This window comes from Columba livia, chromosome 10 (genome assembly GCF_036013475.1).
Source record: "Columba livia isolate bColLiv1 breed racing homer chromosome 10, bColLiv1.pat.W.v2, whole genome shotgun sequence".
NCBI lineage: Eukaryota > Metazoa > Chordata > Aves > Columbiformes > Columbidae > Columba > Columba livia.
The window spans coordinates 5,369,459-5,387,694 of NC_088611.1; the positions used below are offsets into that span (position 1 = coordinate 5,369,459).

The 18,236-nt window shown below is 64.9% G+C and overlaps 3 protein-coding genes across 4 annotated transcripts; 1 reads left to right on the forward strand and 2 right to left on the reverse strand.

The window, feature by feature from the left end:
* Positions 1-88: 88 nt before the first annotated feature.
* Positions 89-4,148, reverse strand: IFRD2 (interferon related developmental regulator 2). Of its 2 annotated transcripts, XM_065075048.1 has the most exons (12): positions 3,999-4,148; positions 3,624-3,740; positions 3,399-3,483; positions 3,143-3,267; positions 2,913-3,070; positions 2,636-2,686; positions 2,123-2,292; positions 1,906-2,011; positions 1,528-1,665; positions 1,263-1,391; positions 1,080-1,175; positions 89-914 (listed from the first exon to the last, which is right to left on the reverse strand). In XM_065075048.1, exons 1-12 carry the CDS (start codon positions 4,024-4,026, stop codon positions 834-836), a joined length of 1,284 nt encoding a protein of 427 aa, XP_064931120.1. In that variant the 5' UTR covers positions 4,027-4,148; the 3' UTR covers positions 89-833. The 2 variants fall into 2 exon arrangements, with proteins under 2 accessions (XP_064931120.1, XP_064931121.1); XM_065075049.1 differs by lacking the exon at positions 2,636-2,686.
* A 2,573-nt stretch (positions 4,149-6,721) lies between these two features.
* Positions 6,722-8,976, forward strand: LOC102086122 (2'-5'-oligoadenylate synthase 1). The gene is made up of 6 exons (XM_005508863.3): positions 6,722-6,995; positions 7,196-7,490; positions 7,570-7,757; positions 7,839-8,080; positions 8,168-8,300; positions 8,381-8,976. The coding sequence occupies exons 1-6, from the start codon at positions 6,801-6,803 to the stop codon at positions 8,882-8,884; spliced, it is 1,557 nt and encodes a 518-aa protein (XP_005508920.1). The 5' UTR covers positions 6,722-6,800; the 3' UTR covers positions 8,885-8,976.
* An 831-nt stretch (positions 8,977-9,807) lies between these two features.
* Positions 9,808-18,236, reverse strand: SEMA3B (semaphorin 3B). Its single transcript, XM_065075047.1, has 18 exons — positions 17,638-18,236; positions 14,978-15,111; positions 13,976-14,133; positions 13,828-13,890; positions 13,619-13,738; positions 13,453-13,546; positions 13,246-13,365; positions 12,804-12,949; positions 12,593-12,707; positions 12,437-12,506; positions 12,210-12,354; positions 11,883-12,102; positions 11,709-11,800; positions 11,508-11,549; positions 11,249-11,406; positions 11,082-11,137; positions 10,870-11,009; positions 9,808-10,786 (listed from the first exon to the last, which is right to left on the reverse strand). Exons 1-18 carry the CDS (start codon positions 18,219-18,221, stop codon positions 10,346-10,348), a joined length of 2,898 nt encoding a protein of 965 aa, XP_064931119.1. The 5' UTR covers positions 18,222-18,236; the 3' UTR covers positions 9,808-10,345.

Here is an 18,236-nt window from a genome sequence, read left to right on the forward strand (position 1 = left end):
GGCTGCAAGAAAAAGGGACAGGGCTGGAAGGACCAGCACCTGCCCCAGTGACAGCCCTTCCTCTTCGCAACAAGGCAAGAAGGCACCCTCAAATTAGTCTTTTAATTACCTCCTGTAATCAAAGTCTTAGAAAATCACCACCATAGGTACATTCCTGGGGTGACAGGCACTCCTGGCCAGTGTGGCCCCATGCTCACCCAGGCAGTGGCCCCTGAGGCTGCATGGGGAGCACCAGGACTCATCTGGTGTGCCACCCCCTCATAACTAATTTCCCCACAAGAGGACAATTTCATATAAAGCATTTGGCTGGAAAAGGGCTCAGAGCGGGTAGCTGGTAGGGCTGGGCAGTACCTGTCACCTTGCGCTGCCCTGCCAACACCCCTGCATGCCCAGCGTGGCGGGGGGAGCACTCCTGCCACGGGCAAGGACACCAGGGCCAGCTGCCCCGCAGCCCTGCACAGCTCTGCCCTCCCACCCAGCCCTTCAGGCTGTGCCAGGCCACCCCAGTGCCCCGCAGCACGAGGGAGGGGGGACACGAGCCCTGCCGCCGAAAGGGGCTGCAGGAGTCCTGTGAGACCCCTCCCGCCATGCCCCAGGGAGCCCCAGCTGCAGAGCAGGCACGCAGCAGCACACGACCACCTCCTCCCTGCTCTTCTTTTATCCTTATTTTTTGGTTAAAAAAATAAAAGAGGGGGCAGCCCCCAGCGGGGCAGCTCCAGGCATTAAATACTCTGCTGTACACGAATAAAAGCCCGAGGGGGCTGGGGGCACTTGCCCCTCACAGTGGTGGGTCTGCAGTCCACGTGGGCCGGGGGCTGTGCCCCCTCCACCCGTCACAGCACGTCTGCCCGCTTGTCCCGCACCCGGCTCCGGGCTTTGGTGCGGGCTTTGAAGGCAGCCGAGTTGTAGAGGTGCTGGGAGGGAAGCAAAGGAGAGATGGGTTAGCAGCTGTCCCTCTGCTCACCCTTGCACCGGTGCTCACCATGCTCAGGGCTCCACGGTCACAGGCAGGTGCTTGGCTGGAGCCCACAGCAGCAGAGGAGGGGACTGAGGGCACAAATCTGCGTGGGGGCACCCACCTTCTCAAAGCGTGAAACCTTGCTGGCTTTCAGAGCAGCTGCATCCAGCACCAAGGGGGGCCCAAGGCCAAAGATCTCCCGCAGGAGGTCATTGTTCTGTGGAAGCAGGGGCCTGTCAGCACCCACCAGAACCAGCCCAGCACCACCCACCAGCATCACCCTGTGCGGCTGCCTGGCCCCTACCTGCAGGTGGTGGCGGATGCCGGAGCCCAGCACCTCTTTAAAGGCTTGGTAGGTCCGCTGGCGTGCCCAGCTGTCCAGGTACATGCACTCCAGGCCAAATCGGATGGTCTCCTCCTGGTATTCCCCAGTCTGAGAAGAGAGAGGGGCATCAGCAAGAACTTGGGCGCCAGCCCAGCGCATCCCCCAGCTCCCACAGAGTGCGGTGAATCACCAGGCAGCTGCCATATGGTCACAGGCTCGGCAGGGCACTGTCAGCCTCCAGTACCTCAATGAAGCGCAAGATGTCCCGGAAGATGGAGCGCTGCTTCCGTCGGTCCGTTTTGGCTCGGTACTTGTTGCTCTCAGTAGCCAGCACCTTAAGCTGGGCACGTAGAAACTCTGTATCTTGGTGGCCCAAGTCCTCCTGTCCAAAAACCAAGAGGTTCCAGGGGGGATGCAGTTCCAGGCACTGCCCACCACTGCCATCACCAGGACAGGGCTGGGGGATCACCAAGGCCAGCCCTTCTGCCTGGGCACCTGCTGGTGACACCAGCCTGGAGTGTCCCAACACCATCAGTGCCAGTTCAGCCAGACCACAGGGAGGGTGCCTGTGCCCACAGCTCCCTGACGCTCTGCCGCTCACTGCCGCATCACCCTGCCGTACCTCCATGTCCTGGGCCAGCTCAAAGACCAGCGCGATGGTTTCCCCAGCCAAGATGCGCAGAGCAACGCTGCTGCTGGACAGCAGTGGTGGCAGCTTCAGCCAGCGACTGGGGCAGGAAGGCAGGGCAGTCAGGGGGGCCAGGTGCCACTCCAGAGGCTGCCCCGTCTGCAGCCAGCTGCCCCAGAACAGCCCCCACATCCCACCATGCCCAACTCACTTGTCCACGATGCTCTTAATGTGAGAGGGGGGACAGATGGTGAGGAGCAGGGACCATGACTGGAGCGCACTGCAGTGCAGAGGGCCATGCTGGGTGGGTGCAGAGCTCCCCTCACCTGTGCTGGCAGGGCTGAAGATGCCTTCCAAGCAGGACAGGCACGAGATCAGGTCCTGGAGTGGGGAAACCCACCCATCAGGCCACAACTGCCAGGAACATACCAAAGCAAAGCCACACACTGTGCACCAAAGGGGATCCACCCTGCCCAGGGGCACCATGAGCTCCCCTCAGCAGGAGGGTCCCCTCCACCTGGGACACTCCATCTTTGCAAGGCAGGTTTCCCTCCCCCAGCTCAGCTTCATGCTGCCCAGGGAAAGGACCTGACCTGTGACTGATGTCCCCACGCCCCTTCCCCAGCTCAGCTCCAAGCTGCCCTGGCACTGTGGGCCGAGGGTGGCACGGCAGCCCCAAGGGTACCCTCCAGCGGGGGTACAGGCAACACATGGGCTTAGTTACCTCGAGGTCAGCAGCAGCAATGTAGCAACACATGCCCAGGGCCGTGGCACACTGGCAAGAGATGTGGGGAAAAGGCAGTTGGAGGAGGCAGTGCCAGGTCAGACCCAGCGCCCAGCCAAGGGGAGGCAGGGTTAGGGTGCCTCTGCTTTACCCCACTGCTCCCCAGAGCACCCAATCCTGCAGCCCACCCACGACTGCAGGGCTCTCTTGGCATCACCTGGACTCCCCCCCCACCAACGTGTCCCTCATGCCCAGGAGGAAAGGGACCAGGCCTTACGCTCTGCCGTGCACCAGGGCTGGCCACGCGGTCTGTCAGGACACTGACGAGCAGGGGCTTCAGGCTGCGAAACACCTCTTCCCCCTCTGGACCAGAGCCCATCTGGAGGCAGAGGAGCGTGAGGACAGTTCCTGCCAGTGCCTGTTCCTCCCCTTTACCTGCGGGCAGCACGAGAGACCTCCCTCAGACACCGGTCCGCCAGCCCTGCCACCCCCAGCCTGTGCCCAGACCTTTCTTGAGACACTTCTCCAGCGAGTCGGTGAGCGTGAGGCGGCGCTCCAGCAGGAACTCGGAGAGGGTTTTGGAGGAGAAGGCCAGGCGCAGGCTCTGCAGTGCCGCCTGCCGCGTCTTGGCGCTGCGAGAGACAGCGGGCGGTCACAGGGTGGCGTGGCCCGGGACGAGGCACGGCCCCGGCTGCGGCCGGCAGCGCCGGCGGGACGAGCAGCGCGCCAGGCGCGCCCGCGGAGGGCGAGAGCCGCCGCTCACCTCTTGTCCAGCAGGCTGTCCATGTGCTCCTTCAGCCTGTCCTCTGCCTCCTCCTCCTGGCCCTGCTCACACGCTGCCTCGCTCCCTGCCGGGGTGGCACCCACGTCACGGGGGTGCCCGGGCACGAAGGCGGCGGGACAACGGGTGGGGGACCCAGCAGCGGCACCGCCACCCCCAGGGGGACACTGCGGGGGACGGTGGAGAGGGGCAGCCCCCGGGGCTCACCTGCGCCCTCTTCGGCGGGGCTGGCCCCCTCGCTGGCGCTGCTGCAGTGGCTCAGAACCTCGCTGCCGGCTTCCTCCTCGCTGGCGGGCGAGCCCGCTCGGGCGCTGCCGGGACCACCTGCGCGGGGAGCCGGGGACAGGTCGCTGTCAGCGCGGCCCCGGCCGCACGGGGGCCACCGAGGCCTGTGCGGGCCACGGGGCCTCTGCCACCACCCGCGTCCCGCTGACGGGAGGGGACGGCAGGGCGGCCCGGCCAGGTGGCCCCCGCAGCCCCGTCGCCCCGCGGCTCCCAGGGGCCCTCCCGGCCCCGCCGCTCCCAGCCGCGCTCCCGGTCCGCCGCCTTCCCGCCCCGCCGCCGCGCCCGGACCCCACTCACGCCGCGCGGCTCGGCGGGAGCGCGGCATGGCCGGCGCGCGCGGACCCCGCGCCCCTCCCCGTGGGGAGGCTCCGCCTCTGTCCCCGCCCACGAGCCCGCCCCCCGCCCCGCCGCGCGGCCCCCTGGGAGCGCCCGACGCCGTCTGCGCGTGTGTCCTGCGGGGGGCGCGCTGAGCCGAGCCGAGCCGGGGCTGCGGGTGTCCCTGTGTCCCTGTCCCTGTGCCCCTGTCCCTGTGCCTGACCCTGTGCCCCTGTCCCTGTGTCCCTGTCCCTGTGCCTGACCCTGTGCCCCTGTCCCTGTGTCCCTGTCCCTGTGCCCCTGTCCCTGTGCCTGACCCTGTGCCCCTGTCCCTGTACCCCTGTCCCTGTGCCTGACCCTGTGCCCCTGTCCCTGTGTCCCTGTCCCTGTGCCTGTCCCTGTCCCTGTGCCACTGTCTCTGTGCCCGAGTCCCTGTACCCCTGTCCCTGTACCCTGGTCCTGGCTTGTGCCCCTGGCCCAGTGTCCCTGTGCCTGTGCCCCTGGCCCTACCCAAATCCTAGCTCCTGCCTGCATCTTTGCCCCTGTCCCTTCACAAATCCCTGCCTGTGCCCCTGTCCTGTCGTTATTTCCACCCCCACCCTGCCCCTATCAATTTTTCTGCCCATCACTGCCCCTGCCTGCATCTCATTAGGAAAATCTCATTCCCTAACTATTGTACCAATTAGTCTTTATAGTATGAAATGGTCCGAACTTTTCTTAAGATATATATTTCTTCAGTTTATGCTATATAGTTAGGATTCAGTAGGCATGGCTACAGGACCTCAGGTCATTGGGAGGAGGAGGAGGCGGAAAGCCCCACCATGAAGGAGGAAGGCTCTGCTCTGAGATAAGACCAGCACCCCAGCCCCTCCGACAGCTCCCTTAGACCTGGCCTCACAGATAAGAACCTGTAGTGAGACCGACTCCAGTGACATCTGGATGAGGAAACAAGGGTGACAAGTACCATTGAGCCGCAATGGCCTTGCAAAGCAAGTGGGGGGGTAAGTGGGGATTAGTTGAACCATTCTGTGCCCCAACACTCGAAGGGTGTGAGAGCCACATGTGAAACCACATTTGGGGTGCCCCTTTTTGGCTGAGACACCCTACGGGTGCAAATAAAAAATGGTTCTTGTCATTTTTGCCTTGGCAACCTGTCCTCAGTCCTCAGGCTGCACAGGCCAGATGTGAAATGTTCATGAGTCCTGTCCCTATCCACGGCTCTGCCCCTGCCTGTATCCCTGCCCAAATACGCGCTTCTGTCCCCGTTTCTGCCATTGCCACTGTCACTGTTCCTGCCCATAACGCTGCCCATATCCCTGTCTCTACCCCTGGCGCTGCCCACAGCCCTGCCCATACTTCTGCCCTGGCCTGTACTCCTGCCCCAGTCGCTGTCTCATTGTCAGCTGATACTAAGGGGACACCCATCCTTGCTCCTGCTCTGGCCATGTCACCACTCCCCCCGCCAGTATCTCTTCTTCTGTCCTTGCCCCTGTCACTGCCCATCTCTCCCTCTGCCCTGTGGCTGTCCCTGCCCATATCCTTATCTCTATCCTCGACCCAAACAGTGCCCCACGTCCCTCCCCATCATTATACCTGTCCCTGAACTCGCTGCTGCCCTGTCCCATCCCTGCCCCTTCCTGCCTCCTCTCCCTACCCCCTGCCCACTCTCCTGCCCCTGCCTGCCCCCGCCCTAAGTTTCCAGGCCTGACATTCAGGTTTTGGCCCATCCCAGTTTCCCGGGATGACCCAGAGCAGGCAAGCGGGGCTCCCGTGGGCACCCACTCCTCGGCACCCGGGCTGCCCGCGACACCCACGGTCCCGCGGGGGCGATGGGAGAGGCCGGGGGGAGGGAGCAGGGGCGCCGCGGAGCCCCCTTTGCACTTTCGTTTCCAGCCGGCAGAAGCAGAAACCGAAACCGGCGCAGAAATAGAAACTCCCGTTTCCCGGCTCTGCCGCAGCCGGCGCTTAAGGCAGCGCGGGCAGCCGCGTCCTGCTCGCTCGGGGACCGCGGGGTATCGGTGATACTGGCACGGCCGTGTCCCGCTGCTGGGGGGCACCAGGACCCCCGGTGATGCTGGCACCAACCATATCCCATTGCCTGCAGTGACAACAAAGGTTCTGGTGACACCAGCATCAGCCATGTTGCGCTGCATTCATTGACACCAGGACCTTCAGTGGCACCGGTGCCAGGCACGTCCCGTTGCCTGGCGTAATACTAAGGGCCTCTGGTGGCACTGGCACCAGCTATGTCCCAGTGCTTGTTGTGCCTCCTCCCGGCGTGGGGCAGAGACAGGACACCCCCAGCCCCCGGGCAGGGTCTGGCGTGGGGTCCCCTGGGTGGGACGCTGCCTCCTGCCATCTGGGCACCCAGGGAACACCCTGTGCCACCGCAGACACCTCGGGCTATGAAGCCCTGCAGCTCCCTAGACCCAGCCGCAGGCAGCTGCCTGTGCTGCCACCACGGCTGTCACCACTACCCTTCGGCTGGGAGCCGGGGTGATGGCCGTGCCGCACAGCCCCCCCTGCCCCCTCCCAGCCCCGCGGCGGTGGCACCGGGGACACCGGGGATCCCGTGGGCAGGAGCCAAACCGGGGAGCCGCGGCCGGGGAAAGGCGAAACCCGGGAGCTGGAGCCACCTTAATTTCCCAGCGGTGACGCCATCGGGGAGGTGACCCGGGAAGGTTTAAAAGCTGCTGCAGACGGGGAGGAGAGTTGCAGGCAGGAGCGGGCAGAGGGGAGGCTGCGAAGCAGGAGAGTGCAGTGGGAGCAACCACACCGAGCAGGATGGAGGTGGGGCAGATGATACCCACGAATGGGCTGAACACGGTGCCTGCCAACAGGCTGGACAGCTGGATCATGGAGGTCCTGCAGCCCAGCGAGGGTTTCCGCAAGCAAGTGAAGGAGACTGTTAAGCAGATCTGTGACTTCCTGAAAGAGAACTGCTTTGAGAACAACATCCATGTCCTCAAGACGGTCAAGGTGAGCACTGCCTAGCTCAGGGACCAGCCAGCACCGCTGCTGCCACCCTTCCCTCTGTCCTGCCACTCCAGTTCATGCCCTGCCTCAGTTTCCCCTGGCAGCCCCAGGAAAGGTGGCAGGTGCTGCCTGTACGGGGAGCAGCAGTGTCCCTCTGGCTTGTCACGGCAGCGGTGCTGAGCAGGCAGGGCATCTCTCCACAGGGTGGCTCGGCAGGCAAGGGCACAGCCCTGCAGAACAACTCCGATGCCGATGTGGTGCTCTTCCTTGACTGCTTCTCCGGCTACCAGGAGCAGAAGCAAAAGAGAAAGCATATCCTGGATTTGATCAAGAGGAGGCTGCATGCCTGCAAACGGAGCCTGACATTCACCGTGGACATCAGCGAGCCCCGGTACAAGGGTCCTGGCAATACGCCACGCTCCCTCAGCCTCACCCTCCGCTCCAAGAGCACCTTGGAGTCCATCGAGGTGGACATCCTGCCTGCCTATGACGCCTTGGGTAAGGGCTGTGAGCTGGTGCAGGGATGGGCTGAGGTGTCAGTGCTGGGATGGCTCTCACCTTCCTTCTTGCCCCACAGGGCAACTGAGACGGGATGACCCCCTGAAGCCAGAGCTGTATGTGGAGGCGTACGTTGGGCTCCTGAAAGCCGGTAGTGGCCCCGGGGAGTTCTCCCCCTGCTTCACCGAACTGCAGAAGAAGTTTGTGAAGCGTTACCCCGCCAAGCTGAAGAGCCTCCTGCGCCTCGTCAAGTACTGGTACAAGGAGGTGAGGGGCTGCCCAACTCCCCTGGCACCCACCAGGCACCCACCCCAGCCAGTGCTCACCCCATCCCCCTCTTCTTCCCAGATGCTGAAGCCGCAGTACCCCACTGCAGATCTGCCCCCCAAGTATGCCCTGGAGCTGCTGACCATCTATGCCTGGCAGAAGGGTATGGACTCCAGTGAGTCTTTCGTCATGGCCAAGGGCTTTCGCACAGTGCTGGAGTTGCTGTGCCGGTACCAGGAGATCTGCATCTACTGGGAGACATGCTACTCCCTCCAGCACAGCCAGATTGGTGCCCACATCAAGAGGCTGCTGCGCAGCCCCTGGTAAGAGCCCTGCCTGGTGAGACCTTTGCCACCTGCCCCGTGGCACTGCTCAGGGCTGATGGCAGCACCTACCCTCTGTGTTCACAGCCCCATCATCCTGGACCCTGCCGACCCCACGGGGATCCTGGGCCAAGGCAAGAATTGGGACCTGGTGGCACAGGAAGCTGCTCGCCACCGTTTGCTGCCCTGTGTCCGTGGTGTCCAGCCCTGGGATGTGCAGGTAAGGCAGCCTGTGTCTGCAAGCAATGCGCCCCTCCCCGCCCCTGCCGATTTTGGCCATCCATTCTTCTGTCCCCACAGCCAGCGCAGCCCGTGACAATAGAGGTGAAGCAGCTGGTGGGCACCAGCCTGAGCAGAACCATCAGCCCGAGCACCACTGTCTGGAAGCTGAAGGAGCAGATTGAGCAGACCTGGGGCATCCCCCGGTACAGACAGCGTTTGACACTGCAGGAAACGAGTGAGAAAACCCTCATCCTGCAGGACAGTGAGACCCTGGCCTCCTATGGCATCTTCTACAGCACCACGCTGATACTGCTGCACACCGAGCCCCTGGAGATGGAGGTCTTTGTGAAGGATGACAAGAACAAGACCACCACCTACATGGTGCTGCCCACCGACACCGTCTGGCAGTTGAAGGAGAAGATCCATGCCCGGCAGGGGCCTCCCGCCAATCAACAGCGCCTAACATATGGCTCCAAGGAGCTGGAGGATCAGTACACGCTGGCACACTACGACGTCCAGCCCAGGAGCACCATCTTCATGCTCCTGCGACTCCGGGGGGGTGTTGGCCCCTGGCATGCCTAGTTCCCTGTCTGCTTACCCTCCTGAGCATTGCCCCTGGCACCAACCCTCGCCTCTGTACCCCCCGTCGTGCTGCAAATAAATTAATCTCTGTAGATCCTTGTGCTGCTCATTGGGTTGGGGATGGTGCCAAGTGGCATGGGGGTGGTTGTCAGGTGGGGATCCTGTTCCCCACTGGGATGAGGGGGGGCCTCCATGCCACAAGGTGCTGGGATGGCACAGGGACACATGGGTGCAGAGCAGTGCTGCTGCCTGAGCTTGAGGCGGCAGGTGGGGTCAGGGGAGCCAGCCTGGTGCCAGCTGGACCTCAGGAGAAAAAAACAGCTCCATCCTCTGCCTGCAGCAGCTTTTAAACCTTCCCAGACCACCACCCCAATGACTGTCAAGCAGTTAAGGTGGTCGGAGCTCCCTAGGGCAGCTCTGCCCAGGGTGTCCCCTGGGTGTCCAGCTGGCAGGAGGCAGCGTCCCAGGGCTGGGGGTGCCATGCCTGTGCCCACACCGGGGGTTCAAGGGTCTGGGCTGGGGCACAGCCATCTCTGGGACATTGCCATTGCTGGGTGTCACCGGGTGGGGCGGGGGGAGGCCCGATGCCACCCCAGGCAATGGGATGTGGCTGGTTCCAGTGTCACCTGGTGCCACCGCAGGCAGCAGGAGGCAGCACAGCCCGAGGTCATCTCCTGCCACTGCCTTAAGCGCTGGGGAAATGTCAAGTCTAGTTTCGGTTTCCATCTTCCAGAAACGAAAGCATGGTTGGATGGGAGCCCAGGGGCACCCGGTCGGCCTTGGTGATATCTGGCCTTCCCATCCCCAGGGGCTGCCAAGCACCCCAACCTTCTCGGCTCAGGGTCCCTGCAGGGTGCCTGCTGTAGGGCACTGGGCTGCTCCCCCCAAGTGGTCCCCGTGTTTCTGGGGCAGACACACAACCCTGGGCTGAATCCTCTGCTTTATTGTGCTCAATTAGTACAAGCCCATATGTGTTGCTGTTCTGTACCTGGGCTGCTGGGCACCACCTCTGTGCCCCCACGACACCTCCTTCTGGGCACCCTTCCTCCAGCCTGGCCCCCACATCCCGCCAATGCCCATCCTGCCCCCCCAGGGTCCTGCTCCCACACACAGACCCCTGGGACCCGAGGGTGGCCCTGCTGTCCTGTCCCCAGTGGTGCCATGCCCAGGGGCAGGTTTACATTCATCTGTAACAGTTGTTAATAAATATTTTGGTGACACTGCGGTGCCAGCAGCTGGCTCAGTCCCCGCACCGGCGCTGGAGCCAGTGGCACAGGTGGCTGGCTGGTGGCCCCTCGGTGGTCAGCCCGGCTGCCCTCCTGGCCCCAGAGCTGTAGCTCCCACTGCTGCCCGTGCCCTGCTCCAGTGCTGCTGGTGGGGCAGCCGAGACTGGTGGGGGCTTTGCCCCTGCCCGCAGCCCCGCTCCTAGGCAGAGCCTGGTGCCCGGGGCCAGCCCCAGGGTCACCAGGGGGATGCACTGCGGGGGCCCCGCTCGGCCCGCGGCCCCTCATGGGTGCGCCGGCGGCGGGCTTTGCGCGGCTCCTCGCCCTGCCTGCGGCCGGGGGGTCCAGCGTAGGCACGGGGGGGCGGTGGAGGTCTCCCCCGGCTCCAGAGCCGCTGACAGACCCTGTCCACAGCCCCCAGCGGTGGGCGCTCCACCAGCTGGAGAAAGTCCCTGTACCAGACCTTGTGGCCAGGGGGAGCAGCGACAAGCTGGGTGTCGCTGGCGGGGGCCACGCCTGCTGCCTGCCGGGTGCCGATCACCTCCAGGGAGAGCCGCAGAAGCGGCTGGGTGAAGCCGTGCTCGGTGGCGTGGCACAGGTAGAAGCCGGCGTCGGCGTGCTGCACGCTGCGCAGCAGGACACCCCGCTCCGTTCGCACCACCCGCTCATCCACCTGCACCTGTGGCAGCCACGGCAATGGCTGGTCAGGTTGGCACAGCATGACACGGTCCTACCGGTAGCACCTGGCTGGGGAGAGCCTACCTCTCGCTGGGGATCATCCCGGGTGCGCTGGTATGTCCAGAGGATGTGGGCTTGCAGGGATTTGGGGATGCACTCCAGGAAGGCGGTGCTGCCCTCCACCCCATAGAGCTGCTTCTGGGGCACGCTGCCGCGCCGGGGGTCTGTGGGGACATGGCCTGGCCATCAGCCCCCTACCCTGGCAGGGCTGAACCCCTGGCCAAGTCCCAGCTCACCTTCAGAGCAAAGTGCATTGGGGTCACCATTGCGGACGTCCTGCCGGCGAAAACGCCTGCGGGAAGGTGGTGAAGGAGCAGGGGCTGCAGCAGCATCACCTGCGCCCGTCACTGTGGCCTCAGGGCAGGCTGGCCAGCCCAGCACCGTGCCCTGGCATGTCACCTACCTCTTGGTGTTGGGGATGTAGCGGGTGCAGGTGGCGCCATCCCAGGCACAGTATGGATCGCGGGCCAGGCAGCACTCAGCACAGGCTTTGCCATAGGCGCTGCAGCGGTGCAGGGGCAGCTGGGCCAGTGCTGTGGTTGAGCCAGCGTAGAGCTGTTGCTGGAGGGCAGGTGGAGAGTGGAGCTCAGCACCCCGGTGCTGTGGCACGGGGCCCGGCAGAGCCTCAGCAGATCATGGGAACCCCCCGGGGCACTCCTTACCCGCTTGGAGGAGAGCTGCAGGCTGGTGATGGGTGAAGCATCCTGTGGGCAGAGTGCGGGCAGGGGTTAGGGTGTGTGGGTGATCCAGGCTGCCGGCCCCCGTATCCCAGTAGCTGGAGCACTCCGGCATGATCCAGAGCACAGGCAGCACAAGGGGGTGCCCGGGGGGTCCCACTGGAAGGGCACGAAGCTCTGTCTCACTTGGAAGACCTGCAGCTCCTCCAGCAGCAGCGGCTCCATGCGGTGCCAGCTCTCCTTGGGCACCGAGACCACCTTCAGCATCGTGCCAATGTCTGCAGGCAGAGAGGGGTTAGGCTGGGGGTCACAGCTGCAACATCCCCCAGCTGTGCCCTCAGCCCCAGGGTCACCACATGCCTGTGCCAATGAAGAGGACATCATAGTGGCCATCAGCGGCAGTGACACGGTCCACAGCAATGCGGGTGAAGGTGTAGGGCACAGCAGCTTGTAGGAAAAGGGGACGCTGGCCGTGGGGCAGCACTGGGTTGTACATCAGCGGGTGGTGCCTGGCAAACTGGATCACCTCATCTGGGAAGTCCTTGGTGGAGCTGAAGGTGCCGAAGGTCTTGCTGGGGCACTGTGGGGGGGCGGTGCTGGCTGAGTGGGGTCTTGCTCCCCACAGCCCACACCTCAGGTACTGGAACCCACTGATGGCAGCAGCTGGGACACCCCTGTGCCACATACCATGCCTGGGCGGGGGTACGGCACGCGTCCCTGGTATGACACCCACTGGTAGTTGGGACCCTCCTTGTGTGCGAAGGGGCCCAGGAAAGCCCGGCGGATGTCGGCCATGGTGTAGACGCAGACAGCTGAGCCCTGGAAAACTGAGCTGACGGGAGAGAGAGGGGACAATGTGAGGGGAGAGGGAGGCACTGCTGGGCATAGTGGGGGGAGTAGGGGGAGGGCTCAACCTGGAGGTGGAGAAGACAGCGTAGACCAGAGGGTTGCGCTTGTCCCTTGTCTGCAGCAGGAACACGTCCCCTGCAAGCCGGGAAGGCATCAGCGCTGCCTTAACATGCCATGGTTGCCCATGGGTAACCTGGGGGACCACTCCCACCCCAACTCACGGAGCTCATCAAAGTGGGTGTCTGCCCCATCTTGTCCTGGCACGGCGCAGACGAGCCGAGCCTTCAGGAAGGTTGTCCACTTGTTCACCAGGCTGCGCTGTCCCCCCACATCGTTCTGCCGGGAGAGAGGGGAGAGAGTGGGCGCTGGTGTCAGCAGGAGTGGGTGGCACCCCAGGGCCCTCCCAGCCCACCTGCCCACAGATGCTCTTACCCGGCAGATCTGGCCGATGCGAGCAAAGCTGGTCTTGCCCAGCCCCTGCTGCCGCTCCACCGCCGTCTCGCGGAAGAAGAAGTAGATCTTGTCATCATCGGGGTCCTCGCTCTCTGGCACCCAAAAAATGGCCACGAACTTGGGTTCTGGAGGCAGAAGGGTGCTACGTCCAGTGTCCCTGCTAGCTCTGTTCCCTGGGCACCCTGGAGCACCCACTGGGGCTGCAGGAGGGTGCAGACGCCCCATGCCCAGCTGCAGGGCAGAGGTAGAGTGAGGGTGGAACCCCACCAGGCATGGGGACTCCCCAAATCACCCTCCACAGGCAGCAGAGAACAGGTTGTGGCTGAGCCTAGAAAACTCATTACCCTGATGCATCCAGGGAGCAGTAATGCCATGCCAGGGTCCCAGCAGCCCCCCAACCCTCCTGCTCCCCCGCACTGACCGTTGAGCCAGCGGGAGTCGTGCTGCTCAGTGCGGATGGAGGGACGCCGGCCCAGGCTGCGGAAGATGGTAAAGTCACGGCCCATCAGATCGGTGGCCACCCCGGAGTAGAGCTCCTCGCCTAGCAGGCAGGAGGGAAGCGTTATGGGGGCCCCCTGGCACACCCCAACTGCACTGCCCACCAGCACTGGGCTCAGCTCTCCCTTACCCACGAGGACGGAGGCAGCTGTGTGCTGGGGGTCATAGGGACTCTTCCCCTTGCCATCCTCTATGTGCCGGGGGTCCAACTTGAAGATGGGCTCCTGGAGGGGGGTAAGAAAAGGAGGAGGGTGGACAGCAGCAGCTGGGGGTCATGGCGGTGCTGAGGGGCTCACCTCTGGGTGCTGGCCAGCCTCCACAAAGGCGCAGACGGGGTGGAAGGCACCAGTGCCGCAAGCATACAGGTGGGTCCGGTTGTAGGGGTGCAGGATCTTCACGAAGTTCATGCACTCGGCCTTGGGGGAGAATGCATGGGGAGGCAGTGCTGGGGAAGCAATGCTGGGGCAGCCCCCCAGCACCCCTCCCAGCACCCCCCAGCACTCACAGTGATGTCTTTGCCAGCCCAGTTGCACTCCTCCCTCCACTCCACCTGTGCTGGCCAGTAGATCTGCAGGGAAAAAATGGGGGGACACTCACAGCCCTGGGGTGCACCTGGGGCCCATGGCTGGCATGTGTGTCTCCCCCCGCGTTACCTTCCTGTCCCGCTGGCTGATGTCATCCAGTGCCAGGGAGAGGAGGTTGTTCTGGGCTCCAGCGAAGAGGCGGCCACGCTCCTCGTCCAGCAGCAGGGCCTCGTAGCAGCAGGAGCGCTCCAGCGTGAAGAGGCGCAGCCCGTGACGAGCCCGCAGCTCTGTGGGACCCGCAGCACTGCTCAGCCCGGGCCAGCCACAGCACCTGCCGCTGCCCGCCGTGCTCCCTGGCCCTGGACATGTGCCCCAGGCAGACCTGGATCTGGCTACGGTCCCCTGGCTGTGTTGCCCCCTCCCCCAAACCTGTCCCACTGGCTTGACCGGGTTCATCAACCCTGAGCCGGCCCAGCACCCATCCCCACTCCAGCCTGACACCCATCCCTGCACTGCCCAGCAGCCATCCCCACACCCCCCATCATGCATCCCTGTATCCCTCAGCACCCATTCCTATGCCCCCCACCCTGGCAGCAGGCGGCGGGGGAGAAGGGGCCATTCCCTGCCCTGTGGAGCTAATCCCACTGTGGCGGGAACAAACAGCCCTTTGTCAGGCTGGGAGGAGAGTGCTCGCCCGGACCCGTCACCAGACAAAGCCCCCTGCGCTGTGCTGCAGCCCGTGGGGTGGCCAGATGGGACATGGCACTGGCTCCCCGGCCAGCACGGTGTCCTGCCTGGCCTGGAGCAGCCAGGCCCGGTGAGTGCTGCCATGGTGCACCACAGGGGGACAGGCACCTGAGCCGGCACATGCTGGGGGCCAAGGGTGAAGGCCCAAGCACAGGCACGGCCCCGAGGGCAGGCAGGTGGTCCTGGGGGGCTGGCATCAGGCGAGGAACTCAGCAGCCCATGCCAATGCCTGGCAGCCTGGGGGGAGGGCAGCGCTGGTGCTGGTGCAAGGCAGTGCGGGGGTTTTGCACCCTTCCTGCTATGCTGTCCCCTGTCCCCCGGAATGATGCTGGGTGCTGACCCAGCACCGTCTCACCCACGGCTGATCGCATGTCCCACACTCACCGTGGAAGGCCAGCTTGAGGCGGGGGGTGGCAGCAGGTGGGGGGCGGCTGGTGGCAGCAGCGGGGCCACGCAGCAGGAGCAGGAGCAGGAGCAGCGTGCGGCTCATGGCCGGGGCCTGGCTGGCGGCCCCGCGGCTGGGGAAGAGAAGCGAGACCTCAGCTCAGGTTACAGCCCCCTCCCCACAGCCCCCAGACCACAATCCCTCCCTGGCGCTGCTGCTGGGATTGGGAGAACACCAAGTACTGGCATAGGGCGACCCCAGCACAGCACAGGCTTGACCCGGTGATTGTTGGGGGCAACAGGCCAGCCACACCCCTCTCTGTTTTTTAAGCCCCTGTTAATCTGACCCTGAACCAAATAGGCTCCAGGAACAGCCCTCCCGCTCCTGCCTGAAGGGAAACTGAGGCAGCGTGGCTGAGCAGCACCCAGCCCCTCCCCATGCCTGCCTGAGCCCTGCTGGCAGGAGGGCGCTGGGCTCTGCCCATTGCTGCCTGCGAGCACAGAGCTGTCCTGCAGGGACAGGGCGAGCACTGGGGTGATGCCAGCCAGCCAGGGCATGCCAGACAGGCGGTGGGCTCCTGAGTGTCACGCAAGCTGGCCATTGTGGGAAAAAAGGGGTCTCGTACCTCAGTTTCCCCCACTGTGACAGCCCCTGCTGTTTGGCCCCTGGCCCTTCTTGTACCAGCATGTGAAAAACAGCTGGGTTTAGGGAGGCTCTGGCTGAACAGGTGCCCAAATCCCCCCCAAGAGGCCCACACAGGTATGCCCACCATCCTCACAGGTGCCCACCATGGGGTAGGAGAAGAGTTTCTCTGGCTCCGGCACTGGCACGCTCTCCCCCAGGGAGCAGGAGGTGATGATTATCACAAGCATCGCACCAACACGCAGCTCCTCACCTCACCTGCCGGCCACGCCACAGCAGCCCCGGGCAGCTACAGGCGGCCAGGATGTGCCAGCCAGCACCTCCCCGCACTGAGTGTGAAGCACAAGCCCGGCCACGCTGGTCATCAGCCCCCGGCACAGCCAACAGGTTTTCACCCGTGCTGTGGCCACCAAGGCCTTGCCAGGACACTGGTGACAACCGAAGCCCTGCTGCAGCACTGGGGCTGGTGTAACTGCCTCAGTGTCTGCTGCGCTGCTCCAGCATGGTGCGAGCCTGGCCACAGTGGGTGACGGGCCAGAGGGCATGTGTGGATGGCAGTGCCCAACACAGATCTGGGCACGTCTGCCTGCTGCCCAGCACACCGGCTGGGGCTTGCCCTGGGCTCCTACAGGCAGGGGCAGCCCCGTCCCGGGCTGGCAGGGTGGGGAGCGAGTCCTGGGCAGGCAGCAGCCCCAGTCAGGCACAGTGCCGCAGGGCTGGGCTGCCCAGCGGCCTGGCGTGAGGCGCTAATGACATTTCCAGAGGTGCCGGGATGAGGCGGGGGACCCACCAGGCTCTGCCAGACACCCCCACTGTCGTGAGCAAGGGCCATCGTGGGGGCACCAAGGGTCCTCTCACCTGCCCAGCACCTGCCAGCCCCCATGGAGGGGTCAGGGCAGACCCCCGGCCACGGACCCCACACGCCAGTTGCCCCAGCCCGGTGCTGGTACGGGGGGAAGTTGGAGGGGGTGGGCAGCAGCGGCAGCACCAGAGACCCCCGGTGTCAGCACTGGCAGATCCAGGCCCCTAGACCCCCGGTGCCAGCCCGGCAGACCGAGGTCCCTGAGACCCGCAGCGGCAATCCCCCAGCGCCCCAGTGCCAGCCTTGGCACGGACGCAGCTCCCCGAGACCCCCGGTGCCAGCCCGGGCAGACCCAGCTCCCCCCAGCACCCCGCTGCCAGCGGGGACACGGACCCCGCCTCCAGCGCCCTAGTGCCAGCCCGGGCAGAGCCCCGACGGCAGCGCAGAGAACCCGGCCCCGGACACCTCCCCGTACCGGCCCCGGGAGCCCCCCGGCCCCGGCAGCCCCCGCACCCTGCCCGACCCTCAGCACCCACCTGGGTCCCGGCTCCGCTCGGCTCGGCCCGGCCCCGCCCTCCGCGTCCGCCGGGAGGGAGCGGGGCGGCCCCGGCGGGGCGGGGCGGGGCACGGGGGCACGCGCACACGCGAACACGCGTGCACACGTACGCTCGTGTGGAAACGCGCACTCATACACGTGCAAACACACTCGTGCACACACCCCCAGGCACCCTCACACCCACTCATACAGAGCCGTGCTGCCACAACGCGTGGCCCACAGTGACACTCGCGGTGACACTCACCACCCCTGGGGCAGAGCTGAGCATGCCACGGTCAGCACACGGGTGGCCCAGCTGCCTTGTCCCTGGGGTGAGCAGCTGCTGGCTGCATGCTGTCTGCCCTGGTGTGGGGGGCTAGGGGCTGTGCCAGGGGGTGCTGAAGGGCACCGGGGGCCATACCGTGGACGGTGGGGGGCTGGTCCTGCACCCCACTCAGCTGCAGCCCAGATGTCTGGCCCAGACCCAGCCCGGAGCAAACAAAATTCCTCCACTGCCTCCCATTTTCCAGCCACCACTGCCAAGAATAGCAAGTGCCGAACGGCGCCGGCAGCGAGGCCACGCGTGCCTCGGCAGGCAGAACTTGGGGCTGGGGGGGACATGGGCTGCCCTGGGGGCCACCCCTGCCTTTTATTCCTCCCGCGCCCCTGGCTGTCCCTACCTGTGGTTGCCAGAGTCCAGGAAGACTGGATCAACATGAGTGGGGTGGTAGCAGGTGCGGGCAGTCAAGCAGTGGGTGCAGGAAGCAGCGGGTGCAGGAAGGCGCAGGGCGAGTGGGGAGGCAGGGGGTGCAGGCAGGCAGCGGGTGCAGGTGTGCGGGCAGTGAGCGCAGGCAGGCAGCGGATGCAGGCTGGCCGCAGGTGCCGGCAGCCTGGCAGTGGTTGCGGGCAGGTCAGGTGCAGGTGTGGGTAGACAGCTGCCGCAGGCAGGCAGTGGGTTCAGCAGGCAGTGGGAGCCATGCAGGCAGGCACAGACAGGCCAGCAGCACGCAGGAGGAGCTGTGCCAGGCTGGTTGCCCAAGCAATGCCCTTCCGGCTCACTGCCGGTAACATTCCTGCTGCTGGCACGGGTGTACCGCCCACTCTCCTCCCAGTTGCACTGCAGTGCCAAGTGCCAGTCCAGTGTCATGGGTGGCAAAGGGGATGGGGACATCAAGGGGACAGGTGGCAGGGGAGCGGCTGGCAAGACTTTACCCAGGTGCTGTGACAGGGCTTTGGGCTGGGTGGCCATGACATGGTTGGGCATGGTGTCTCTGTCCCT

Bases quoted from the DNA above. Each gene is read 5' to 3' on its own strand.
- LOC102086122 (XM_005508863.3), top strand. From the start codon at position 6,801: ATGGAGGTGGGGCAGATGATACCCACGAATGGGCTGAACACGGTGCCT. The intron at 6,996-7,195 runs GTGAGCACTGCC...ATCTCTCCACAG, and splicing joins ATGTCCTCAAGACGGTCAAG to GGTGGCTCGGCAGGCAAGGG. The intron at 7,758-7,838 runs GTGAGGGGCTGC...TCTTCTTCCCAG, and splicing joins TCAAGTACTGGTACAAGGAG to ATGCTGAAGCCGCAGTACCC.
- IFRD2 (XM_065075048.1), bottom strand. From the start codon at position 4,026: ATGCCGCGCTCCCGCCGAGCCGCGCGGC. The intron at 3,741-3,998 runs GTGAGTGGGGTC...CTCCCCGCGCAG, and splicing joins CTCCCGCCGAGCCGCGCGGC to GTGGTCCCGGCAGCGCCCGA. The intron at 3,268-3,398 runs GTGAGCGGCGGC...TGTCTCTCGCAG, and splicing joins GACAGCCTGCTGGACAAGAG to CGCCAAGACGCGGCAGGCGG.
- SEMA3B (XM_065075047.1), bottom strand. From the start codon at position 18,221: ATGCCCAACCATGTCATGGCCACCCAGCCCAAAGCCCTGTCACAGCAC. The intron at 13,739-13,827 runs GTGAGTGCTGGG...TTCTCCCCCAAG, and splicing joins GGGCTGGCAAAGACATCACT to GCCGAGTGCATGAACTTCGT. The intron at 12,103-12,209 runs GTATGTGGCACA...GCCCCCCCACAG, and splicing joins CGTACCCCCGCCCAGGCATG to TGCCCCAGCAAGACCTTCGG.